The sequence below is a fragment of the Callithrix jacchus genome, chromosome 3, assembly GCF_049354715.1.
Source record: "Callithrix jacchus isolate 240 chromosome 3, calJac240_pri, whole genome shotgun sequence".
Classification (NCBI taxonomy): Eukaryota; Metazoa; Chordata; class Mammalia; order Primates; family Cebidae; genus Callithrix; species Callithrix jacchus.
In genome coordinates, this window is record NC_133504.1 from 86,588,733 (window position 1) to 86,614,177 (window position 25,445).

The window sequence follows — 25,445 nt, forward strand, 5'->3', positions numbered from 1 at the left end:
ATCCAACTTGGAGTCAGGCAGGCATTTCAGATTTCAAGAGACGAACTGAAAAGGGAACATCTGTTAGATGCCCTAGGTTTGAAGGCAGTCTGTGTAAGTCTTCATATCTCTGAGTGTGTGCACACAGTGGAGAGGGTGGAGCCTTCCATCCTCAAATCTGAAAAGACTGAGAGATTTCAGAGGGCCCAGATGTGCCAAAGGTCAGAGGGATCAATACACAGGCCCTACCACGGAAAAGGGGGAAAAGGTTCGAATAGAAAACCGCTGCAGAAGGGAAGCCACTGAGAGGTAAGGGAGTTTCTGAATAATTAAAAAGTTAAGAATAAGCAAACTCGGTTGCCGTGGGGGAAGGAGGTCGGGTGGGGGATAAAAAACGCAGTTGATGTGGTAATTAAGAATTTGATGGGAGCCTGGGCAGGTCACCTCCTTTCTCAGATCAGAGCCCCATCAGAAATTCTTTCAAGTGTCCTTCTGCGTCGCCAAAGATGACAACAGCAAATCAATAAGTGCTTGAAATGAAAGGGGATGTTGACTAGCCCCCAGGCTACAGATTTCCCGCTGCCAGCCTTTTCTGAACTCCTATAGCGTGCCTTTGCACAGCCTCTCTTAAGAAGAGCTACCTTTTTATTCCTATTCTCAGGACGAAGGTAAGTGCTCAGTTAGCATATCTATTAAACGTCGACTCCGGTTCCAGCTGTCTGATTGCGCCGAAAGCTCACCCCCAGAGCTCACCCAGCCCGCCGGCAGGGTAGACAAAAAAGACGAAGCTTGGCCTGGCGGCTTGCGGGGCCACGCACCTTCAGAGCTGGCCCGGAGTCTTCCAGAGTTTAACGATCCTGGGTTAGAGCTATAAGATCCCGGTCGGAGCAAAGAGCCTGAGCCACTGCAGCCATAGGAGAGCTCCTTCCACTTGAATGTACTCACAGACAAGCACAAAATCTTTTTAACAACTTAGGAGAAAGACCCCTGCTCCAAAATTAAAGCTAGGAATCACAGGAAACTTTGAGTTCCAGATATTGGTCTGTTACCTTTCCAATCTTCATCCTTCCTCTAATACGTCTTGATTTAACAGTCTTTCCAGCGCCCAGCATTTCCTGGATGTTTTAACTGGGTAATTCATTAGTGAGTCAATACAGACATTTGTATATTCTTTTAGCTCAAGTGGTTAAGTATTAATTTCGAAATGATTATAAAACACCAGAATCGGCAACGCATAGTAATTTTGATTTATATGCAAATCAATTGATTCATCTTAAATGCCTTAAAAAAACACACACACACACACACAATTATTGTATTGTAGCATCGGAGGCATAGATCAAACCTCTGGAATAGACAATTCGGAAACAAGACCTGGACTAGGAAGACAATTTAGAACAGCCAACAAATCAATAATGTTTGAGGCAGTTAAACATCGCTAGCCATTGGTATTTACATACTCGCTTGTTGTCAGATAAGAAGCTGGGGAAATTGCTTGCCAGGGTTGAGATCATAATCCAAAGTGAAGAAGGTAAATGGTAGCACACAGCCCGTCACAGCGGGCTCTGAAATAATACTGTACCTTTCCCAAATCCTGACTCTTGGGTGAGAGAGAGTTGGTGGAGGTCACCCCATATTTGTCCACGGTTTTGCCCCCATTTGATCACAAAATTGTTGTCCTCCGGAGCTTTCCAATTTGATTCCCATTCTAACAGTTCTGTCACTTGCTTCAACATACTATGGGGAGGAGTGTAACTGAGATGCTCACTAAAAATTCTCTGAACCCACTTAGCCAGCACTTTTTCTCCTAAGCTTAGTTTTATGGGCTATATTTAATTCCCTGTGCCCCCCACACATTAAAATCAGATCATCGAAATGTCCGTAGGAAAGGGTGAAGGCAATGGTCCAATGCTCTAGTTTACTTGGACGACTATTATATTTAGACATAGCTCAGAATCTTGAGGAAATAAAAAAGATACACGCTTGGGGAGAAAAATTTTAATATTCTAAAATGGTGGGATTACTCCCAGGGATTACCAGGGGATCACACTGGAGTTATTTATGTAAAAGTGTAACATCCTTGAAATTCACAGATAGGTAAGGTTAGTGTCTCCCCTCCCCAGGTTCCCAGTCCAGGCGATCTAGCCCTAAAGGAGCTTTTACCTTTGATGCTACAATCTTGTTTACATCTGCAGGGCAGAGAATTGCGTGCTTTGCTTGGACGCTCCCTCCACCCCCTTCTAATTTGAAGTAATCGGAATCTAAATACAGTCGCCACGGCCCAATCTTCCATTACTGCTTTGACAAGGGAAAAACCCGAAATCCACGTCTTAAATCAGATCGGTGGTTTGCAGCCCCCCAGCACCCTGCTTCTACGATTGCATGCCTAATGTATTCCCTGGTGATTCTGGGCATTAATTAGTTGTTTAATAGGAGTATGACTAAAAATGTAAAAGAAGGATTAGGAGCGTGAAACGTATGTCCAGCTCCTTCCACACACTCGAGGAGGGAATGAGAATCATTCTGTATCTTCTATTTCTCCAGGAGCCATTTGCATTTCCCACCAGCTGCTCACTTCAGCTGCACTGGCGCTGGGCGAGGCGAGGACCCAAAAGCTCAGCGCAGTGTCTGCAGCGGCCGGGACTGGGGTTAACCAGCCCCCAGAGGGCGAGACTCCAGACAGAAGGGGGCGAAGGGAAAGTGAGCTTCCCGAGCCCTTTCCTCTCAGTGCAAACCACTGAAACCTGAAAGAGGAGAGGGAGTTGCACGCGCCTAACTGCGCGTCTTTCCAGCGCAGCTCTCTTCCCTCTCTCGGTGTCTCTCCGCGCGTCCCTGAATCTTCCGGTCTTTGGTTTTCTCATTCTCTTCCAACTTTTCCGTGAGATTGCCTATCCTCGCCACCAGCTGAAAGGCGAGGCCGTTCTGCTACGAGCGCCTATTAACCTCTACAAAATGAAAAGAAAAAAAGAGGGGGTTACATTAGCCCATTGCTCAGAGGAGTGGGAAGGTTGCAAAAATCGTCGATGGGCAGAGATGAAAATGTCTTTCTCGGACTGCATTTTCCGGTGTGCTGTAACTAGAGTTCAGTTGTGGGACTTGCAGAAATTTGATTTTCTTGCCTCGGCGAGATTTCAAAAAAAAAAAAAAAAAAAAATTCTCAGAGTCACAAAAGAAATACAATTAAACAGCACTTGACCATTTTCCCCCTCATTTCTTTCCCCTTAAATAACACTGCTTTGAGTTTCCACCGGGTAAAAAGAGAAAGTTTGAGTTTTCACGGATGTTATGTGGAGGTTAGAAATGGCTTAAAATGTAGATCTCTCATCAGTTTTCTTCGTGGCTGAAGAGGCTAAACCTTTCCATAAAATGAGTCCATCTGTCGACTGTTAGCTATTTCAGAGTGAAGGGATTTAGCACTCAAAACAAATTGAGCAAGTTTGTTTGCCTGTTTTTACTGCTAACTCAAATGAATTCAAAACACGGAGTAATTCAAGAAAACACATAACATGTTCCAGACAGCCCCCAAACGTAGGGAAAGCCCAGCACCTATGCGGTGACTAGGGTTAGATTTAAGCGCCAGGCTTTTTAAAATTTATTTATTTTATGCACATTCTCCAGAGTCATTATATATTTCTAAAATTGCAGGTGTTGGTATATTGATTTAGGAAGAGCAATACAACTTTTACAGGGAACTTTATTCTCTATTAGGAACCAAAGACAGGTCTTTTTAATGGAAGGCCTGAGTTTTGCTTCCAAGCAGGAATTAATATTGGTGGTAAAACTTGAATCCAGAGCAATGGCTGTGTTCCGACACTTTCTAATATACATTAACAGGATGTCTTTGAGATTGAAAAAACTTTGTCCCATATGCCTGGCAGAAGCCTTCACACCTGGTCCTCCAGGCGAATTATATTTATAGTCATTCCACTCAAAAGCAGGACAGAGCCAAAATATCCCGCTCACTACCAAAATACACGTCTTTGCTCAAGTCAAGAAATCAGAAAATCGGGGTTCAGAAGTAAGGCACACTTTTCGGGTGAGAATGTACTCTGGAATTTCACATACGCTTTGCTTTTCAGGAGCAAATGTGGACTTGAGGGAAGCTTTCTCCCCCACCCCCACTTCCATCTCGTGCAATTTAATACCATCCTTGCCAGGAACCTTAACCTCGTCATTTTAAAAAATGAGATATCCCTGACCCAGGGTGAACTTGTTGAGTGTAGGTACAGCAGAGGAAATTCTAGACTCTGTGAGCGTCCTGGCCTTGTCCAGCGCAAGCCCTTCATGAACACTGGTCAATGCGTGGCCGTGCCCACCTGCGCGCGGACACTCGAAGCGTGCCTGGTCCACCCGCCTTGACCTTGGGCGCAGTGTCCCGGCTGCGCTGGGCCCAGCGTCCCGGTCTTCCCCAGCTGGCAAACCAAGCTCGCTAGCTCCCGGCTGTGGTCCTTCCACCCTCTCCATTTTTCCAGATTTCTCCTCACTCATCCTCTCTCATCCCCACCGCGCCCACCTCCACTCCCGCCCTCTATCGGTCCCTCACTTTCCTCCCGCCGCAGTCCCTCTTTGCTGTGACCTCTTTCCTTAATTCTGCAGGCCTGAAAGGTCACACACGCACGCTCACACCCACACTCCACGAGCCTAGTCCCAAACAAACCCATACACATTGTCCTTTGTTCCGTTTCTCGGCCACTTTCCCTGTCGCATCCTCCCAGCCCGTCCTGATTTGCTCCCCCAGAAGTACGTTTTTGTCTCCCCGCTGCCTCTGCGCTCCCCCTTTGATTTATTAGGGCTTCCAGGTTGGCGCAGATTCCTTCTTCTCCTCCATCCCACCCTCCCTCTGGTCCTCCTTTCCACAGTGGGAGTGCGTGCTCCTGCTCCTCGGTCGGTCCTAAGTGCCCCGCCCCGTCCCCTCTCCTTTTCGCTCTCGGGTGCTGTTTCTCCAGCTCCCGACTCTTCGGCCAGCCAGCCTCTGCTTCCCTCCCCTGCCTAGTTTCTCGTCGCCCCTGCGCGCTCCCCGCGGCGCTTGCCCGAGCGCTGTGCTCGCTCCTGGATCGCCAGCCGCGCAGCCGGGCTCGGCCGGCCGCCCGCGCGCCACCGTGCAGTGGAGTTTGGTGGAATCTCTGCTGACGTCACGTCACTCCCCACACGGAGTAGGAGCAGAGGGAAGAGAGAGGGATGAGAGGGAGGGAGCGGAGAGAGCGTGCGAGACCGAGCGAGAAAGCTCGAGAGGAGCAGAAAGAAACTGCCAGGGACGGCTAGATTTCGGAGGCCCCTGTGCACCCGTGGACTCGTTCGGAACTTGGCACCCTCAGGAGATCTGCAGTCCTCTCAGGCCCGGCTTTCGGGCGCTTGCGGTGCAGCCGGAGCCTCGGCTCGCTGGAAATCGCCCCCGGGAAGCAGTGGGACGCGCAGACAGCAGCTCTCTCCCGGTAGCCGGTAAGTGGAGGCCATCTATCCCGCAGGGATGTGAGATAATGCGAGTCTGGAAATTTGTTCCACTTCGGAAAATCTTCACCGTAGGTGATTTGTGGCTCTTGGGACTGCGTTTCGCCCAAAGTAACGCAATTGGCAAACAGATCTTGCAAAGCCCTGTTCCTTTCGTCCCCCGACACAGACGCTAACAATCTACCGGGTGCTGAAGTCGAGTGGGAAGCCAGACCAGGGCTGGCATTTAAAACGAGATATCTTCCCTTAAATCTCGGTGCCAACACTGCAGGAACAAATCCTCAGGCCAAGGATTAGCATTCTCAAGATAAAGGGCTGGGTACAAAGTTTCAGCTACTGGAAGATTAGCCCCCTTCCCATTGTTATCCATTGGGAATAAAAAGATTCCATCTTAACTGGCAGTTAGTGACCTCTCAGGCCCAAGCAAATTACCTGGGAGCCAGGCCTGGATGCCAAGCTCGCTCCATTTCTTTGGATTCTAACTCCTTTAAATTGATCACAAGTCAGCTCCAATCTTGCACTTCAGGAGATACATTTTAAATTGATGCAGATAACTATTTTCCAACTAGAGATGAAGAAAAAATTTCGATTCTAAACCTCAGAAACATGTTCCTCTTTTCCAATTTAATCACTTTACTTTCTTAAGCAATTTAGAAATCAAACTATCATAGAATGGTGTGATTTCTTTTTACTCTTTTGTGTATTGTCTTATTAAAGTAAACTAAATGGAGAAAACTTTTACTATTATGAATTTAAATATCAGGAATTCATACATTCTAAAATATGAAAAATTAATCTGATTTGAAGAAATTTCCTTGCATTCCTTTTAGTCCATTAATCAAAACTAAAGATGCTTCTATCGTACAAAATATCATTTTGGCAAAAATCCATCTAAAATTCAAATACCAATAATATCAAGGAAACAAAGCACATAAGAAAAATAAGTGGAAGGTTTTTGTTGATGTAATGTGAAATAAGCATACAGGATTTCAGTAATCAAACTTTCCCTAAAAAATTAGTCACTTTATTTGTGTAATGTTTTACTTTAACTCAGCAAAACTAAAATTATTTAGGTGCTTTGTTCCTTAAGTTGATCCTGTTTGTCTTCAAATGTTCTTAAAGCACTGATATTAATTGGTTTTAAAGAAGGCTTACACTTGGTAAAATACAGAGCTGCATTGAGCAGTATTTTAATTTCCTTAAATAATTACCCAATACAAATTAATTTACTGGCTAATTGCACAATTTAGTTCATTTAAAACACATGTTCCTGTGCTGTTTATTTTTAAACAGTCCATTAAAAATTTTGTTCTGGTGTAACAATGTGAATGAAAAGGGGAGTAATGTGAAAGGATTTGGAATTATTCGAATGATATTTTTCCTGCACTTCCATTCCTGTGGCAGTCATCAGAAATTATTTTTAAGCAAATTGTTCCATTTCTTCAGGCTTGTCTGCCTGCTTTGCATGGTTCCGTGTCCTCCATTAGCCATGTAGTGCTTTTTAGCATGCTCACAATAAAAAACCCAAGTTGGCAAAAAACAAGATTCCTTGGCATACACATTCCAACCAGAACATGAACTTTGGGGGTGAGAACTACCTCCCATCAGGAAAAGTCTCCCATCTCAATTTGTGAGATTAGCCATTGAAGCCAGTCCCGAAGTCTGGCAGCCAAATTTGTCACAGAAGACCTGCCTTGACAGGGTAAGTTTAAGGATCAGCAGGCGGGAATTGGAGGCCTCTTTTTTAAAAAATTATATTTCCCTAGTTATTTAGAGTCAGTTCTTCTAGTAGGCCTGGTCATTAAATTGAAGCATAAAAATGCAGGTCTCAAGGCTCATTTTGACTACAAAATAAATCCCCAAGTCACAAGGACATGTAGGAGTGAGTTAAGGAACACGCCTTGACCTTCTTTTCAGCCCTTAGAGTAGAGCTCTACCAGTTCTTGAAGATTTGTTTTGTATTGCTTTGTTTGGTCTTCAGCACTGAAGCACGGGGGAACGGGGGCAAAGAATGTGTAATAATTGACTGACTTTACACCGAGCAGCCCAATCGTTTCCTTTTGTATATTTCATTCTTAAAAAAAAAATAAAAAATAAAAACTATTTGCAGTTACCATCTGCAGCGCTCCGGCTACCGGCTAATAATGCAGCCAGTTCAGACATATAAAAAAAAAAAAAGATTATCGAAATGATGATGACATGCAAATTTCCTCCGAAATTATCATAAGTAAACATTTGAAGTCTGGACTAATAAAATCCCATCTGTGTTACTTCATATCGAGTTAGTAGAAAGCTGTGATAATGAATTTTGTAATATCTCACGAACAGACATCTCAATCAGGGACTAATCCTGTGATTTTACTGCAGAATCACTAAATCTGGAGCCGCCAAACTGCTACTCCTGGGCCCACGGGCCCACAAGGATCGAATCGCGTTCTCGCTAGCGGGTGGGGAAACAGCCTGACGGTCCCCACCCTGGATCCCCACGCCACAGCGCCCGGCAGCCCCTCCTGTAGGCAGCGACCTTGGCCAGAGGCCCCCTAGGGCCCTGCTCCTTGCAGGACGGGCCGAGACCCAGAGAAACGAGACTCAGGCCAGAGGCAGGCCCGCAGCTCCCTGCCCCGCCTCTGTGCCTCCGCCAACCCGGCAACGCCTGCTCCCACCCGGATCCCTGCACCCGAGCGAACTGGGCCCTCCGGTCGCCAGCATACCCTGGTTAGCGTGGAGAGAGACAGGCGCTGAGAATGAAGGGGCCTAGGGAGCCCTGGACCTTCTTTTCTTCTGTCTTTAAAGCAACCGCGGTTCTTCTACCCACCCGGTGGAGCCTCTCGAGACTCACCTCTCCCGGCTTGCCTATGGCAGAGTAGGGGGAGCGCGTTAAATACTTGGCTCGCTGCATTGTGGTTGAAAATGTGAAAAAGATTTGGCTTGCCCGGGAGAGAAAGGGGGAGAACTGGGTAGCAGTTATCCCAGAGCATTTTCTCCGTCTTTGGTGGGCAGGAAACCCTCCAAGAACGTTTGCCCTGCACTCCTCAGTCTCGCTCAGTCCACCGGGTTTCTCTCCTTTGCGATCTTAAATCATACTTTAGGGTAAATAAATGGCTGGGTGAGTATGTCCAGGAGAAAGTGTGGCTAAATATGGAAAAGTGGCTCCCGATAGATGAGAGGCCCAAAGTCAGCGGGCTCCTGGAGCACCCTAAGCCAAGAGCCCATTCGTTTCAGAATTACAGAAAATCGAGGGAAATGGCTGTCTAGGGCAGGGGCACGTTGGTTTTGCTGTTCTACAAATGTTTACTGAACTCCAAAAATGCACAAGCACTGAAGGGTGGACTTCGCACACAGCTTCCCAAAGATAAAAGTCCTCTCCACGCACCCATTCCCGCTGCCATCGCATTTCGATGGCTTCTTAACCCCGGCACCGAGATTCGTGAAAGTAGGTCCACAGCCTCCCCAGCACATTGTAGCTTTATAGGCCTCTAACCTCTGGGGCCTTTTGCTGCAACTCTGGAGGGAGATCCCCTCTTGATAAACATCTAGATGTTCTGGGCCTGAGGCTAGGGTGGAGACGCTGCTGGACAGCCAGAGGCTGTCAGGTCGGAAAAGCACGCCTGCGGCCTAGCACAAAGTAGGCACCTTACAGCCTACGGGTAGTCTCATCTGAGCCCTGCGCACTCGACGGCCGCCTCTTCTCACAGCCTTCCTTCTTTTCTGTTTTGCAGATAACGGGGAATGGAGACCAACTGCCGCAAACTGGTGTCCGCGTGTGTGCAATTAGGTAAGAGGCCCCCTTCTGCTGCCCGGGTCACGGACGCGAGACCGCGCCACGCGAGGGCGGCAACAGGGCACCGGCCCTGCCGCGAGGCCCCGGTGAGGGGCGCTTCCCCGAGGGGCCAACCTGGGCAGGGAGGAAATCAGAACCAAATAGCCAGTGGCCTCTGCCTGTGGCGGGACGGTAGACAAGGAAGCAGCGATGCACTGCGTACCGGAGCTCCCCAGCCTACTCCTCCTGTCTGGAATCGCTGGCAGCCGGGGAGGGGAGGCGCAGAGAGAGTACGGCATCCTGCCACGGGTTGCCAGAGGGTCCGGGGGACAGGGGTGCCGTCCGCTCTTTCCTCTAACTGGGTCTTTGCTCTTTGTTCCTCTTTCTCCTCCATCCTGCCTCGCGCCTCCCCCTCCTCCCGTCCCCGGCTCCTTTCGGCCGCCGCTCGGAACGCCTCTCTCCGCACGTGGTGCGGACGGGCGCGTGGCCCAGGCGTGCAGCCGGCGGCCGTTGAGTGTCTCTTCTCCAAAGACTCCGAAATCAAAAAGGTCGAGTTCACGGACTCTCCTGAGAGCCGAAAAGAGGCAGCCAACAGCAAGCTCTTCCCGCGGCAGCATCCTGGCGCCAATGGTAAGGCCGGGAAGGAAGCGCAGGCCGCGCGCTGGGCACCCGCCTCCGGGACTCCGGACCTCGGGCGAAGCGCAAGGAGGCGAGGCCGCCAGACCTGGCGCGCCTGCTGCTTGAACTTAGAAACTCGGCCACTGGGTGGGACGGGAAGCAGCCGTCCCAGGGACGTTAATTCCTTTTACCAAATTATACTGCACTCCTGAGACCCAACACCTCTCCCTGTCGCTCGCTCCCTGTGGTCTGATCCCCTATGCACGCTCCAGCAAACCTCAGCACCTTGGTTGGCGTGGAAAAGTGGTCCAACAGCGACCTCTGTCGCTCGTCTTATCCCACTACGCGCAGCACCACCCGGACCCACTCAGTCCCTCAGGCTCTTAGCCATGCCCTACCCAGGCTTGTGGGTGCGCGGTTTATCGCGGGAGGCAAACACGGGAAACTTGAGTTGGCGAAAGTTTGCTTTGGCTGGTTGCGGGAGGGTCTGAGGGCTGACAACATCCCTGCAGAGCTGGAGGGCAACAACTGTACTTAGCAGCCCAGGGTAGAAAGGTTTGCCCCTGTCGACTCAAACCTGTCTGAAGCACTGGTTGCCAGGCCTTGGGTTTTGGTGTTGTCGTTGCTTAATTGGCTGGTTTCTCTCTGGAAGAGTCGGGGGATATTGCCACGGGAGGTCTACAGGCTTACGCAAAAAGTTAAAACGTCTCCAACCTACGGCACTGGCCTTTGCTGAAAATGAAACTTGTTCTGTAGATGTGCGTGTGTGTGTGTGTGTGTGTGTGTGTGTGTGTGTAAGGCATGGAGGGAGGAAGACGCCTTTCTTTTAAAATATATGGAAAAAAAAAACTCAAATTTACCGTTCCTCTATTTTCCTGGTTTTCCCGGCTCCATAGTAAATAAGTGCCTGGCCTTAGGAAGCTGTTGACCTTTGATAATATGAGCAGATAAAGCCCCCCACAGCCCTCGGCCCCAACCCCCTCATTCCGGATTAAAGTGTAAGAATACAAATGTAATATGGGATTGGGGGAGCGATTTCGGGACTCTGGCCAAGAAAACAAACCGTATTACTAAGAAGAAAACAAAGGCCTTGCATTGGGGTTTCCCCGGGAATTGGAGAGAAAGGTCATTTGTTGAAACGAAGTGTCTAAAGCGATCTGGAGCTTCACGCCCGGACACCACATTACAACTGCCAGTCTCCCTGCTGGGCCAGTTAAACGCTCACTTGTTCTGGATTAACCCCATGGGGTTAAATGGGGGCAATGCCGAGATAACGTCGGGTGACTTCTGTCATTTAGATTGTGTTAAATTCTTCTTCTGTTTGATAATCGGTAGTAAAAATAAATTATTAGACCGTAGTATGTTTGGGATATGGTTAAATATCAAGAGCAGCGATGACTCCTTGGGAGAATCCTTTGTGCGGGCTCAGCCCTGGCTCCTACCAGAAAAGAGGAGCTCCCCAATCTCGCCTCGGGCGGGGCGGACCCGCAGTCGAAAAGCCGAAGCTGGCATTTCTTGTTGTGCTGGGAGCCAGAGAGACGCAAAACGTCTCCTCTATCCTCCAGTTCCCACCCAGGGTTTCCTAGACCTGGGGAATACATTCTGAGGACAGATGGAGAAGCCTGTGGTGAGATGGGGTCCTCGTAGTTGGGCAGGAAGCCGCCAAGAGCAGAGGAGTCCTGTTTGCGCCAGTCAGGCTGGTCAGGAGCCCATGGGCTTTCGCTTTTGATAATTAGCAAATAAAGAACTAGAAATAATGAATGATTGTTTTCTTAACCATTACTTTAAGGCCCGCATTATTTTAGTGCACGTGAAAGGCTCTTCTCCTACACTCAATATGTCTGTTTTCTACTTTTGTACCGAAAAGAAAAATTGCTGCCCAAACACGTTTACTGCCATTAACTAAGAAAAAGGCATGTAATGGGAAGAAATGCTGAAAATCTTGATTTAATTGGCTATTAAGGAACTCGTAGACAAAAAAAAAAAAAAAAAAAATCACAAATGAGTGGGCAAAACTATAGCACTGCTGAAGGAAAGGTTGACAGTTGACAGCGTAACTATCCTTCCCTGATTAGAAGTTAACTTACGGAATATGCAGTCCTGGGCACAGCCTGCTTGTAAAACAAAAAGATTTATTTCTTGTATATTTGTAAGGTTAAAAAAAAAAAAGAAGAAGAAAGAAAGAAAGAAAGAAAGAAAGAAAGAAAGAAAGAAAGAAAAGAAAAGAAAAGAAAAGAAAAAAAACGTATACAATGACAGTTTTTTAAAGGGCCGCGATAGTCTACAACGCTACCCTCTCCGCCTCTGCCCCTCCAGAACCCCCATAGCACCGTGTCCTTGTTAAAGAATAAACGGGCCGGGCGCAGTGGCTCGAGCCTGTAATCCCAGCACTTTGGGAGGCCGAGGCGGATAGATCATGAGGTCAAGAGATCGAGACCATCCTGGTCAACATGGTGAAACCCCGTCTCTACTAAAAATAGAATAAATTAGCTGGGCATGGTGGAGCGTGCCTGTAATCCCAGCTACTCAGGAGGCTGAGGCAGGAGAATTGCCTGAACCCAGGAGGCGGAGGTTGCCGTGAGCCGAGATCGCGCCATTACACTCCAGCCTGGGTAACAAGAGCGAAACTCCGTTTCAAAAAAAAATAAAATAAAATAAAGAATAAACGTTCTGTATAGGCAGAGTTCACTCCTAAGCAGTCCAGGCTCTGCCTTCCTTGCTAAGTGAGTCCCAAGTCCCCTTGATACCTATTGGGCAGAAGCCTAGCCTGGATAGAACCCCGAACGGGGGTGGTGGGGAGCACGAGAGCGACTGGAGACCCCTAAAAGCCAGAGGTTTGAGAGAGGGTGGGCGCAGCGAACAGAAAATGGTGTAGAAGCCGGCTGAGAACGTCCCCCTAGAGTACAGAGGCCTTTCTTTGGCTTTTCTTGCTTAGGTCCTGAAAGGTGCCTTCATCTTGTGGAACTAATAAAATGATCTTCACCTTCTGGAGGAGGACGGACTGACTCTCCCCTGTAACTAAAAGTTTCAGGGCGGCGGCTCTGGGTTCTGTACTGAAATAGGACTGCGCTGCAGCCCCTTGGGACCTGACGGCTGGCTTTGCGTCCCGACAAGGGGCGGGTGCTTCCCCTGGCCTCCCCCAGGAACGCATTAATTGTTAAATAGCTTTGGCCGGTTGGCTGGGCTGAAAGTGTCGGACCCAAGGCTCTGATGTGCGCAGGCTTCCTCCCTCTGGGAGGTGAGCTCCACTGCCCGTTATTGCACCCCTAGCCGCGACACACACCTTTACACGCGGCAGCAGCTCGGCCCCCGCCTTCTTCGGAGGACCTGGGTTAACCCTGGCCGCCAGGACAGCCGCAGACCCCTCTCCGCCGCCCCGCCCCCGCGACTCTCATTCAATCAGCAAATGTTTGCCGAGCACAGACTACGTGTACTCCTAATTTACCCCCCGAAAGCAAATAATCCAGTTTTCCTCGCCGTTTTGAAGCTATTTTAATCCTGACACGGACACCAGCGAGATCAGCCCTGACCGTCTCTAGCAAAACGCAAAATGGTGGTGCGTGGGGTGGTGACCAAGGCCCTGAGCCTTGTCGGAAAGAAGGAGTTGTGTAGAGAAGGGTAGAGAGCTCTAACTGTGGCTAGCCCGGAAGGGACAGGTGCTTGCCAAAGGGAGGCGTGAGGCTTGAGGAAAAAGCAACGGGATAGGGGTAGGAGAGGAGTTTTCCATTTTCTTTTTTCCGCCTGACCTCCGCCATCCCATTTCCCCCGAGTCAAATCTGCAACTCACTGGCAGAAGCTGCCCCACCGCTTTGTGGCTTTTCACCACCAGGGGAAATTGTACAAATTGCCCGAAGGTAGTCAGTCCCTGCGGATCCCTACCCGCAAAGGTGGTCTTTGCAGGTTGCGTTCCTCGCTGCCGACTCGGTACACAAAATTTCTTAAGACTGGTTCGGCTGTAACTCCGCACCGCCCGCTGTTAATATATGCAGCAGTTGTTAGAGCGGCTCGGGGGAAAAGGAAATGTATAACGAAAGCTTATTCGTGAGCAGGAATATACTAATGGAACAATCTGATGTCTTCTTAATCCTATGTAAAAAGCTTTGTCGTCTTCCTAATATTGACTGAATGGGTAATTAATGGCTCTTCATCTAGGCGAATACCCTGTAATCCAAGATAGGCAAAAGACAACAAGCCCAAGGTAGAAGACAAAAGGCCCAACTGCAGCGGCGTTTGCCCGCCTCCTACCCCCCAGGGTCTCTGGTTGGGAAAGTTTTCTCTCAGAGGAGAAACAGGCAGGAGTGGGAGAATATATACCTACCATTTCGGGGCTAGACTTCCCCACAGCGCCTGACTACCCAGCTCAGTTTTCTGTTACTCTGTCTTTCCACCTCTAGTCCTTCTCCCTGCAGTTTTTTTCTTCTTAACTCCTCTAGGATGAACCCCCACCACTGCCATGATGGTCCTAATCACCCTTCCTCCCCAAACCCCACATCTTTCACTTCAGCAACCCATGAGGCTCTTTTCTGATCCTGGAGATTTCTTTCTTTTAGAACCCAATGCATAGAGTCTTTGAGAAACAAAGTAGTTGGTAGAGGAGGGAAGAAATTAATAGAAAGGGAGAGAGCATAGAGACTTGTGTGTGTATGTTTAAGAATGATCAGGAATAACAGAGTCAACTTCTTTGTGACGATATGACAGGAAGACTGTCCAAGATTCTACCAGCATGTTTTTAACAGGCTGACATTTTAATTTAAACCTTTAGAAGTAATATATTACTTGGGTTACTACAATGAGGTGGGTTCCTTTTTTTTTTTTTTTTTTTTTGTCAGCTGACAGCTTTTAAAATATTATTTCGCTAGGGAAATAAAAGCTTCATCTCAGATTATAGGTGGGTATTTTTGGATTTATGTGATTTATGGTCACCATGACAACTAATGCTAAATGTTAGCTACCAGCATGTCTGGGAGAGAGAAAACAGAAAGAAGGGAGAGTAAGAGAAATAGAAAAGGGAGATGGACATGAGCTGGAGAAGGAAGAAAAGAGAAAAAGAGGAAGACAGATGAGTGTTTAATCCAAGGCTGTTTAAAAAGTAGTGGGGAGGGACTTCATTTAGCCCCTTGCCACTTCCTTCTCTCCAGGCCTGGATATCTATGCTTGATTTCATATTCCACCCTCCCTTCCTCTTCTCCCAACCCATGTACTATACCATTCTCTTTATTTTAGTTAGTTGGGTGAGTAGTTGCTTTCTGGAGATTCATTGAGCACCTAGGAAAACTGTAGTGGTAACCTGCAAATGTGAGGAAATATTAACATGTTGGTTTAGTGATTCTAGCAAATGCCCCCCCCCAATCCCTCTCTCTTCTTCTCCCCAGGCCAGTGTAAGGTGGGAACTCCCACTGCCATCTGAACACTGTTACCCCAGCTAGTTACCCCAAATCTCAAATGGTTGAGCAGCTAGAGCTGTGGGATGGAAAGATGGGTATCACTTGCAAGGACCTAGAGAGGGTGGCTGTTACTCAGTATGTCTACAGACTTCTCATTCAGAAAATAAACTTCCCCTTTTAACAAGCCAGAGCTTTTTAAATTCCATTTAGGAAATGGGGGAAAGGACAACTACAGTGAAGCCTTTAATTTCTGGGTTCTTTGATTCCATGGCTATGAGGGCTAGTAGGTAGTGGAGTTTTCTGCTTGGTTTGTGTGCAGAGAAAAGCCAGGTAGTGGAGGGGGTGGGGCACTTCTCAGGCAGGGGGCAAGGTCTCCATCTGACCTCTGTGCCTTACCAGGAGCTCACACACTCACGCCCATTATGTGGCTCCAAGCTGAGGCAGGACTCCCACCCCTCTAAGGCCTGACAGCTCAAGGGGATATCTAATTAAGCCATCTTCTGGGTAAGCTCTGAGGACAGATTCTTTCCAAAAGTCGGAGATCACTCGGTTGAGTCCCAGGCCAGACCTGGGCTGTCGATATGGAGAGTTTGGCTGCACAGCCCAACCACTCACCGCCATGGCCAGAGGGACTTTGCACAACTAACACTGAAAAGTGTGAAATTAAATAAGACTTTAAGACTGGTAATCGGTGGCAAATACCAGCACACAACACGGCTGACCCCATGTCACACATTTCCCTCCTCTAGGGTCTTTCTTTGAAAGAATAAGCAAGAATCCTCAATTGAGACAACCACTGATGTCTCCCAGACCCAAAACCTCACACCTGCACTGAACTTTCCTTCCTTGTCCCAGGAAACCTCCAGTTTCCCTGTAAGGATAGCGCTGATGTTTTCCATATTAGAAACTTCTGTTAAAGGCTGAACTCACAGTAATTTCTATAAACAATTCAGAAGAATTTAGCCAGAGGTCACAGTAGTGCTGGAATCACAAAATGCATAAGATTGCATGACTTCTGGCCCCTTTCTCATCTATGCTTCCTATGCCTGTGCACCCACAAGTCTTATGTAGATTAAATCTCCAAAATCAACCACCAGCATACCATGGAGTTTTCACTGGACAGTGTTTCTTAGTTCCCACCACCCACCTCCTTTTCCCCATGTAGAGTTTTCATGCTGGTGTCCTGCCACACAGGGGGGCCTGAGAGGAATGTCACCCAATTGCTGCCACTGCTCTGAGTGTGTAAAGTGATTAGGAGATTAGGAGAGTGTTGAAACTCCTGCAAAGAAAAATGCAAAGAAAATCCTCACTTTGAGTCAGTTGTTTACAGAGCCCGTGTGTGTGCGTGTGTGTGTGTGTGTGTGGTGTATGTAACATAAAATGGATGTGAACATACATACAAATAGATATGGTTTTGGTTTTACTTTTATCTGAATTCTCTAGGTAATTGTCTTTATTCACCACTTGACTTCAATGGATCCACACAAGTTAGGACTCCTTATCTTTTTAGGCATCTAGGCTGCTGGCTGATCCCCAGTGCTTCCAACATCTCCCATACTTTGGCACCACAGGAGAGGTCACGTGCCCTTGGGTTTCTCAACCACTTTGGAAGCTGATTGAGGTCCTTCACACATGTATATTTGCTGTGATGAAAGTTCCATCGGTAGAGTGGAGCCACCAGAGCTTACATCAAAATTCTGTGGGTTTATGAAAGATGGGTTTAGAAATCTATATGGCTCTGTGGAGCTTCTCGGCTTTCTAAAATAAGGCATTTTGAAAAACACCCAAGCTTCCAAAAATATTTGCTGCTCTGCGGTTTGATTGAAAAACAGGGAGGTGGGAAGGGGGGTAGCATATACTAACTACAGTAGAGATTTTTTCATTCTTTAATGTGATGTAGTCCCTTCATGAAATGAAGCTTTAAGGGGCATGGTATTGTAGGGACCACAGCTATGCTGAGGTTTAAAAGAAGAAACTGGAATATGATTAGTAAACACATTGGGCAGAAAAGAGCTGGATTCTTATTGACTTAGTTATAGGTCATCGGCTGGCAGTGCAATGGGAGGAAATATTTACTTTACACATATACTTTATGATCTTGGGGGAATTAGAGGAAATTCAATAAGAAAACGGCTAGAAACATTTAAGACCCTTATTTAAAAGACTTAAGCAAATTAGAGTCTTATCAGATTAAAAACCACTACAAATGTAAGAGCATTGTCTTCAGTGAAACGCTGTGGGGTCTGAGAAGGAGATTCTCCACCAAATCTCAGGGATAAAATGCGTCATTTAAGCACCAGATAATGAGCAGAATGTAAATTAATTTAACCTTCTTTACCAACAGGCTGCTGGTGTAATGTGTATAATTTAGTGATAAGATTGTAGGACCTAATATAGCTAGATGTATGAGCCTCAGCTAATGCAAACCTGTCACATGAGGATGTGTTCCACTCTGAGCAGGTGTCTGTATGTGTGGAATGGGGTAACGAGGAATAAAAGGTTAAAAGCAGAAATGCTGATATAAAGCTTACTATGAAGAAAGTTCTCCCTTGCAGCTAAATTCTTAAGGTGGGATGATACTGGTGAAGAAAGACTGAAAAACAATTCTCATTTTGGTCTTTGGACTGTGAGTTTAAAATGGGGAGGAGTTGCAGATAGGGTTTGGGGGTGGGCAGGGCAAAACAGAGACACATAAGTTGCAAGTATATTTGTAGTCCGCTTCATCCACTTTGTTCCACACTAAATAGTTTCCCAATCTTGTGAACAAGGACAAGGAGGGGGTGTTTTAAAGATACTTCTTGCTGGCATTGCAAATCATTGACTGTAATGTCAAACAAATACACATTCAGAGATGATAACACTAACTCAACAATAAAACAATCGCCAGTGCAGAAACCCAGGGGAGACTAGTTTGTCCGCTCCAGCTGACCTAAGCTGGGGGACAAAAGGACTTTCAAAAATTATGTTGAATATATGTAGATTTCTTTAATTTCTTAGGAAATTAGATTTACTTGGAAACAATGCTATAGAGTTAATGTCTCCAAAAGTGACTTTTTTTTGTTTGTTTATATTAGTAAATAAGGCTTCACTTTTCCTAGTTGGGGAGCTGTTCGAGGCTTTTCGCTCTTAGTCCACACCCACTCCTCTGCTTTGACTTTAAGGGCTCAAGACAGCTTTGAGCTCACTGGGAAAAGAAAATGACTATTAAAAATTATCCTTGAAATTGGTTATTTGGCAACATTCTTAATTGTATGGAAATTCATTAAGGCATATTTTATATATAATTAGCTCAAGGTTGTTGATTCTACAGGCTTTATGGATTTGAATCTGATTGATAAGAAAGCAAACAGGAGAGTCGAATTTAAAGCGTGGCTCTCTCGGGTTAGGACGAGCTTAATACAGTGTACAAAGAATTTGAAAGATCTAGGTTATGTGTCTTAATCAACGTTAAGTAGAATGGATAAGCTTTCCGCATTTTGAAAACGCTGGGTTAGGGTTTCTATTCTATTGTGTGTTTTCTGTCTGGGGACTAATAACCATCACAGAGAACGTGATCCGAGGCGACTTTTTATTCTTGTATAAATCCAGAGTGAACCACCAAACAGTTGTTCGTTCAAAGTCAAGGTAATTTTCTTTTGACGGGTCCATTTACTTCTCGATTTCTAATTTATTAGCCTGCGTTTTCAGGGCTCTGTCTTCTTTGCAATTAAAGTAAAGCTTCTTCAGATTAGCGCAGCATTCAGTTGACAGGCTGTTTAGAAAATTTAAGATCGGAGAGGTGATTTGTTGCTGTTTTTCAAATTTTCTCCTTCTAAGTAGCATGTCTCCTTTTTATAAGGGGTAGGTGATTAGAAATGGATGTAGCCAGACAAAAAGAGGGGGTGTCTTCTTAAGCCTTGTACCTTTCAGCCCTTGACTTTCCACTGTCTTCTCCCAAGTCTCCGACTCCTAGCCTCATCTCTTCACCTTTGGGTTCGGACTAAAAGCCGGATCGCCTTGGGCTGGGCAGGAGCAGAATTCCCAGGAGCTTGCCCATGTAGACCGGGTGGGCACCGCGAGGCATTAGCCCGGCCCTGCACTGCTGATAGGTGCAGGCAGGACAGCCCCTCCACTGCGGCTCGGGGTGTTCTGATTGGTGCGGAGCCACGTCACTCCCACCCGGCGAAGGGTCTGGGAGGAGGCGGAGGAGGAGAGGGCTGGGGAGGGCCTCAGCCCAGTGACGTCTCAGCACCAGGAAGCCCGCCTCTGGGTTTAAGATGTTAGGCCAACAGGGAAGCGCGGAGCCGCAGATCTGGTCCGTCGCTCGCCTGGGTGCCTGGAGCTGAGCTGCGGCGAGGCCCGGCCCCCGTTCGACCGCCCGAGGGGTGCGCTTGTGCGCGCTGCGGAGGGTGCGCTCCGAGGGCCGAGCCGTTGCTGCCGCGACTGCTGCCGCCGCGGGGGATCTAATATCAGCTACCTGTCCCTGTCACTCTTGACACTTCGCTGTCAGGGCAGCAGCGCGGGGGCGGGCAGAGCGCGGTTGGCGTTAGCTTTTCTCATTGGAGGGGTTCTTGTGGGAGGGAGGAGGGGAAAAGGGGGTCTTTGCCCACTCTCGTTTCGCTTTGGAGCTTGGAACCCTGCTCCCTAAAGACGCTTCAAGTGGTGCCCTCCTGCCCATATCCCCATGTCTTCGTTTGCCCGCTGACTTTCGGCCTCCGGACTTTTTCGCGTGAGCCTTCCTGAGGAGACGGGGGCGTCTTGGCTTGAGGACTCGGCGAGGGTTGCGTTCCCTGGCTCTGCCCGCAGCGGGGAATCTCCGCGCCTAGAGCGCGACCCGAAGCGGGCAGCGGCGGCTACGGGGGATCGGCGGGGCAGTAGCCCAGGACTGGTAGAGCGGCGCGCTCCCTCGTCCATGAACTGCATGAAAGGCCCGCTGCACTTGGAGCACCGAGCAGCGGGGACCAAGCTGTCGGCCGTCTCCTCATCCTCCTCCTGTCACTATCCCCAGCCGTTAGGCATGGCTTCGGTTCTGGCCCCCGGTCAGCCCCGCTCCCTGGACTCCTCCAAGCACAGGCTGGAGGTGCACACCATCTCCGACACCTCCAGCCCGGAGGCCGCAGGTAAGGCTCCGCGCCGCCCCGCGGACAGTCCAGCTCAGCTGCCCCACGCCTCCGCTCCTTCTCACCCCAAGAAAGTCAGCCCCTCCTGGGGGAGGCGTGGTGGGAGTGGTCGTTCGCCTGGCTCCCCGCAGTACTTCCGGGAGCCGGAATTCTGATGACGACCCGGCGTCGCTTTAGTTCTCCCTAGATCGGCCCGGCTCCCGGAGGCGCTAATGGCGCGAGCAATTCTGCCGCCCTCTCTAATCCTACCCGGGCCTCCCTTCTGTTTTCTGGGTCACAAAAATCCCAGCATCGCGATTTCAGGACCTTCAGAGGTCGCCCCACCTCTGTCCCTGTTTTCTCTTGGCTTTCAGCTCCTGAGGAGCTCCGCTCGTTAGGAAACTGTCTGAAACTACTCAGAAATGCCCCTCGAGAAGAGGCTTTTTTTTTTTCCGAAAGGGCCGGCGAATTGGGTGCTCAACCGAATCTCCACACCTTCTTTTCCTAGTCTTCCCAAACCGCATCGAAATCTGAGCTTTCAGCGAGGGGGGAGGAGGATCGGTAAACCGCTCGAGTGTGCGTCCCAGGAGATTTGGTGTGTCTGCTCAGAGGTGTATAAATATACTTGAAAGCAGAGGCTATAAAAATGAATGTGCCGCTGCAGCGAGATAAACTTGTGAATAAAACGTGAGGCGCTGGGGGAGGGGAGGAGATGGGGCGCGAACACCCACAATCGCGCCTGCACACCCCACAGGCGCAGCACTCCTCTTGGCCCTGAGCCGCCGAGTACACCCTCCTCCAGCGCCAGGCAGCCCAGCTCTTCCACGGTTTCTGCCGCTGGTCCAGTTGGAGTTTGCGGGTTACAGGTGGGCATGCTGACGGGGAAACTGTGTGTTTCGTTTTCAGAGAAAGATAAGAGCCAGCAGGGGAAGAATGAGGACGTGGGCGCTGAGGACCCGTCCAAGAAGAAGCGGCAAAGGCGACAGCGGACTCACTTTACCAGCCAGCAGCTCCAGGAGCTGGAGGCCACTTTCCAGAGGAACCGCTACCCGGACATGTCCACACGCGAAGAAATCGCTGTGTGGACCAACCTTACGGAAGCTCGAGTCCGGGTAGGAGCCAGCGCGGAGCCTGGGAGGGATAGAGGGAGGACTTTGTGGAGGTGCAGGCCAAGTAGACCAGGAGGGAGTGTGGAGGCAGCGCTGCCCCGCAGGGCCCCGGTGGGGCGCAGCTTTGCAAAGGCAGAAGGCCTCGCTGCTGCCGAGTTGCAAAAGAACAAACTCGCGTTCTGGGGCCGACAGGACTGCCGACCAGGCTCAGGCTCCCAGAGCGGCACCCGCTCACTGCCCCGCCTTCCTGCGACCTCACGAGCTGAGCCGCGTGGGTAGTCCCCTGAACAAGGCATTGTGATCCTGGCTTGCAGTTGCCACGAGAGAGCTAATAAAATCCCTACCAGGTCAAGAGCCACAAACAGGCTCCAACCTGCGCGCCTTTAACGAGGAAGACCCACCAGAGAAACGCAAGAGTTGGCCCTCCCTGGGAAACGTTTGCGCTGGGCCTGGCCCAGCTTTTTCCCTCCTGGGCTCGCACTTCTTACGCCTTCTTTATGGTTTTTTTCAGCCATTCAGGTCTCTCCCACACACCCTATTCCCTGGTTTTGTGATCTCCAGGAGCAAAGTTTTAATACACAATTACTAGTCCTCTTAGAAGGAGAAAGAAAAAAAGAAGAAAGACTTTTCAGTTTGGTTTATTTATCTTCTCTCAGGAGTTGAACTCTGGAGATTGAAACTCACACCCATCCTCTAAATTATAATCGTAGTTTTGTTAAAAAAAAAAAAAAGGCTTACCTTAACTTTGAAGCAAATCTGTACTTTGTAGATTGGCAAAAATGAGCTTAAATAAATTACCCAATAGCAACGTCCTGGTTTATGCTGGTCGGTGGAAGATTCCAAATTCGTTAGGATTCTGGAAGCAGAAAACAGAATCAAGCAAATCAAGCAGCATTCAGAGGCTTTGTTGTTAAAAAAAAAAAAAAAATGTAAGTGCTCTGGGTAGAAAAATAAAGTCCCGGTTGGAGCAGAGAGCAAAAAGAAGAAAACAATGATAAAAAGAATAAAGACCATCATGTGCTCCCAAATCAAAGGGAATGAAGGCGCTCTCTGGGTGGCGTTTGTGCAAGGCATAAGGCTATGCTGGTGAATAAAGAGCCGGGAAGAAGTTGAAAATGGTTTTAGTTTAACTGCCCGAAGCCTGCGCTGGGTCCCGGGCAGCGTGGTTTTGTGCAAGGTCGGTCTTTCATTAGCCCTGTTGCTCATTGGGGGAACGGGCCTCTCACGTACTCTTCTTGCCTGAGCAAAGTTTAGATGGCCTAGGGTAGAAATGGCAAGTAATTAAAATAAAGATATAGTCTATGGGTCTTCTGGGATCCTTCGAAAAGGCCCTCCCACCCTTGCGCTATACCGCAGCTCCTCCCTAGTGCTCTGTTGCCGCGGCGCTGGGCTCTCCTTGCAGCTGCCTTTTCTTCCAGGGTGGCTGCTCGTCGAGCCAAGTGGGAGTGAGACATGCTTTTTATAGTAGTCGGGTGCAAAGAGGAAGGGGGATAAAAAGGAAATTGAGAATGAAAGGAAAAAGAGAAAAAGCGGATTAAGCTGCTGGGCCCGGCGGAGATGTGTAATGTGAAACATCAACGGTGTCAGCTCGGAGATCTCAGGCCAGGCCTCGCTCCAATACACAAAAGCCGCCGTCTGGGGCGACGGGCGGGCCCGATGTGGATTGGGAGCGGGGTTGCGGCGGGGCCACCGGACACGGGTGGGGGCCGGCCGGCCTGGGCGGCCGCCTGCAAAGTCAAACGACCAGGCTGAGCCAGGCGCACCGGCCAGGCCTGTGGTGGGCGGAGGGTGAGAAGGGGCAGAGCAAAGGGAGGGGGGAATTGTAGAACTATCCGTTCTGGGTTCCTGTGGTTTTAATATGCCAAGCTCGTGGAGTTAAGGAGCTGACGTGAAGGTGGTCTTTTGCTTTTCATTTGGTTGTTTTGCTAGGCGAGAAAGGGTGTCGGCAGCCTAGTCCCTGTTTGGGGGGCACGTACCAGGGTGTGGGGGACGACAGTGGAGGTCAGGGAAGGGAGGGAGGAGTTGCGATGGAGAAAGATGGGTCCTCTGGTGCCCTTCCAGTCCCTTCTCCTCATCCCTGGGTCTGTGGCTTTGGAATGGAAGCAGGTTTGCAAGGTGCCCCGGGAAGGGTTGGGCAAAAAGCCTGCTGTCCGCGTTTGTTTTACAGCGAGTGTTTTCGGACCTCGAGAAAAGCCTGGCTGAGTGATCAAGTGGTCTGCAGGCCTCTATGCGTTCAGCTGGGGTTTGTGGCGTAGCTCAGAATCCCAGCTCGCAGGCTAGAGCCTACCGGGTCTCCCACGCTTGGCGGAGACCCGAGTAACCAAAAGCTGGCCCCAGTAGCTTGGAGTGCACGGCGCTGCCGCGAAGGGAGGCCGCCAGGGTGGGTGAGGGCGCTAGCGCGTGTATCGGGGGAAGAGGAGGGTTGGCCTCCTATGGAAGTTTTATTAATCTGGACTGTGGCATCTGTTTGCTCCCTTGCCCCAACCGCCCCCAGGTTTGGTTCAAGAATCGTCGGGCCAAATGGAGAAAGCGGGAGCGCAACCAGCAGGCGGAGCTGTGCAAGAATGGCTTCGGGCCGCAGTTCAATGGGCTCATGCAGCCTTACGACGACATGTACCCGGGCTATTCCTACAACAACTGGGCCGCCAAGGGCCTTACGTCCGCCTCCCTGTCCACCAAGAGCTTCCCCTTTTTCAACTCTATGAACGTCAACCCCCTGTCATCGCAGAGCATGTTCTCCCCGCCCAACTCTATCTCGTCCATGAGCATGTCCTCCAGCATGGTGCCCTCAGCGGTGACGGGCGTCCCGGGCTCCAGCCTCAACAGCCTGAATAACTTGAACAACCTGAGCAGCCCGTCGCTGAATTCCGCGGTGCCGACGCCTGCCTGTCCTTATGCGCCACCGACTCCTCCGTATGTTTATAGGGACACGTGTAACTCGAGCCTGGCCAGCCTGAGACTGAAAGCAAAGCAGCACTCCAGTTTCGGCTACGCCAGCGTGCAGAACCCGGCATCCAACCTGAGTGCTTGCCAGTACGCAGTGGACCGGCCTGTGTGAGCCGCACCCACAGCGCCGGGATCCTAGGACCGTGCCGGATGGGGCAACTCCGCCCTTGAAAGACTGGGAATTAATGCTAGAAGGTCGTGGGCACTAAAGAAAGGGAGAGAAAGAAAAGATATATAGAGAAAAGGAAACCACTGAATCAAAGAGAGAGCTCCTTTGATTACAAAGGGATGTCCTCAGTGTCCTTGACATCTTTCACTACAAGTATTTCCAACAGTTGCAAGGACACATACACAAACAAATGTTTGACTGGATATGACATTTTAACATTACTATAAGCTTGTTATTTTTTAAGTTTAGCATTGTTAACATTTAAATGACTGAAAGGATGTATATATATCGAAATGTCAAATTAATTTTATAAAAGCAGTTGTTAGTAATTCACAACAGTGTTTTTAAAAGTTAGGCTTTAAAATAAAGCATGTTATACAGAAGCGATTAGGATTTTTCGCTTGCAAGCAAGGGAATGTATATACTAAATGCCACACTGTATGTTTCTAACATATTATTATTATAAAAAATGTGTGAATATCAGTTTTAGAATAGTTTCTCTGGTGGATGCAATGATGTTTCTGAAACTGCTATGTACAACCTACCCTGTGTATAACATTTCGTACAATATTATTGTTTTACTTTTCAGCAAATATGAAAAAAAAATGTGTTTTATTTCATGGGAGTAAAATATACTGCATACAGATTGGTCTGGATTCTTTCTACCCTCCTCTGTCACTAACTTGGCCAGGGCATCTCAGTCACTGCTTCTAAACAAACCAGTTCCCTCTGCCTGCCTAGTTAAACATACAAGGCAGCAGTCCCTATTTAAATGTTGTAGAAATAAATTATAGCCATTCATTAGAAACTGAAAAGAAAAAAGGCATTCCCAGGGAGGAAAAAAAAAGAAGACTGCAAAATCTAATCTTGTCTCTCAAATTTTTCTTTGGCTTAAACTCAGAGGATTCCATTATTGCTAGCAAATAATATGAGAAAGCAAAAAGGAGAAAGAAA

General features: G+C 48.7%; 1 protein-coding gene and 2 long non-coding RNA genes across 9 annotated transcripts in view; 1 reads left to right on the forward strand and 2 right to left on the reverse strand.

Moving 5' to 3' along the window:
• Nucleotides 1-9,172, reverse strand: part of LOC118152223 (uncharacterized) — a 30,957-nt gene extending 21,785 nt beyond the window's left edge. The window contains exons 1-3 of one of the 2 annotated variants that reach the window (XR_004740724.3): nucleotides 8,909-9,172; nucleotides 8,139-8,280; nucleotides 285-2,924 (exon numbers count right to left, since the gene is read on the reverse strand). This is a non-coding gene — a long non-coding RNA (uncharacterized LOC118152223). Of the gene's footprint in view, nucleotides 1-284; nucleotides 2,925-8,138; nucleotides 8,281-8,908 lie in introns of those variants that run through there. The other variant, XR_004740725.3, reaches the window with a different exon arrangement.
• PITX2 (paired like homeodomain 2) lies at nucleotides 1-25,137 on the forward strand. Of its 5 annotated transcripts, none has more exons than XM_035293117.3 (5): nucleotides 1-288; nucleotides 9,147-9,202; nucleotides 9,680-9,817; nucleotides 21,174-21,379; nucleotides 23,871-25,137. In XM_035293117.3, the coding sequence occupies exons 2-5, from the start codon at nucleotides 9,157-9,159 to the stop codon at nucleotides 24,432-24,434; spliced, it is 954 nt and encodes a 317-aa protein (XP_035149008.1). In that variant the 5' UTR covers nucleotides 1-288; nucleotides 9,147-9,156; the 3' UTR covers nucleotides 24,435-25,137. The 5 variants fall into 5 exon arrangements, with proteins under 5 accessions (XP_035149008.1, XP_035149010.1, XP_035149006.1 ...); XM_035293115.3 differs by lacking the exon at nucleotides 1-288 and adding an exon at nucleotides 5,160-5,418; XM_035293119.3 differs by lacking the exon at nucleotides 9,680-9,817.
• On the reverse strand, nucleotides 12,233-23,560 carry LOC118152222 (uncharacterized). 2 transcript variants are annotated; one of them, XR_013533419.1, is made up of 4 exons: nucleotides 23,353-23,560; nucleotides 22,115-22,232; nucleotides 14,124-16,886; nucleotides 12,233-13,778 (listed from the first exon to the last, which is right to left on the reverse strand). It is a non-coding gene; the product is annotated as an uncharacterized LOC118152222 (long non-coding RNA). The 2 variants fall into 2 exon arrangements; XR_004740723.3 differs by having other exon boundaries at nucleotides 12,233-16,886.
• Nucleotides 25,138-25,445: the final 308 nt, after the last annotated feature.

What these genes read in the sequence shown, in the direction of transcription:
- PITX2 (XM_002745478.7), top strand. Translation starts at nt 20,081, where the DNA reads ATGAACTGCATGAAAGGCCCGCTGCACTTGGAGCACCGAGCAGCGGGG. An exon ending in CTCCAGCCCGGAGGCCGCAG is followed by an intron (nt 20,289 to 21,173) that starts GTAAGGCTCCGC and finishes TTTCGTTTTCAG; the next exon opens with AGAAAGATAAGAGCCAGCAG. An exon ending in TTACGGAAGCTCGAGTCCGG is followed by an intron (nt 21,380 to 23,870) that starts GTAGGAGCCAGC and finishes AACCGCCCCCAG; the next exon opens with GTTTGGTTCAAGAATCGTCG.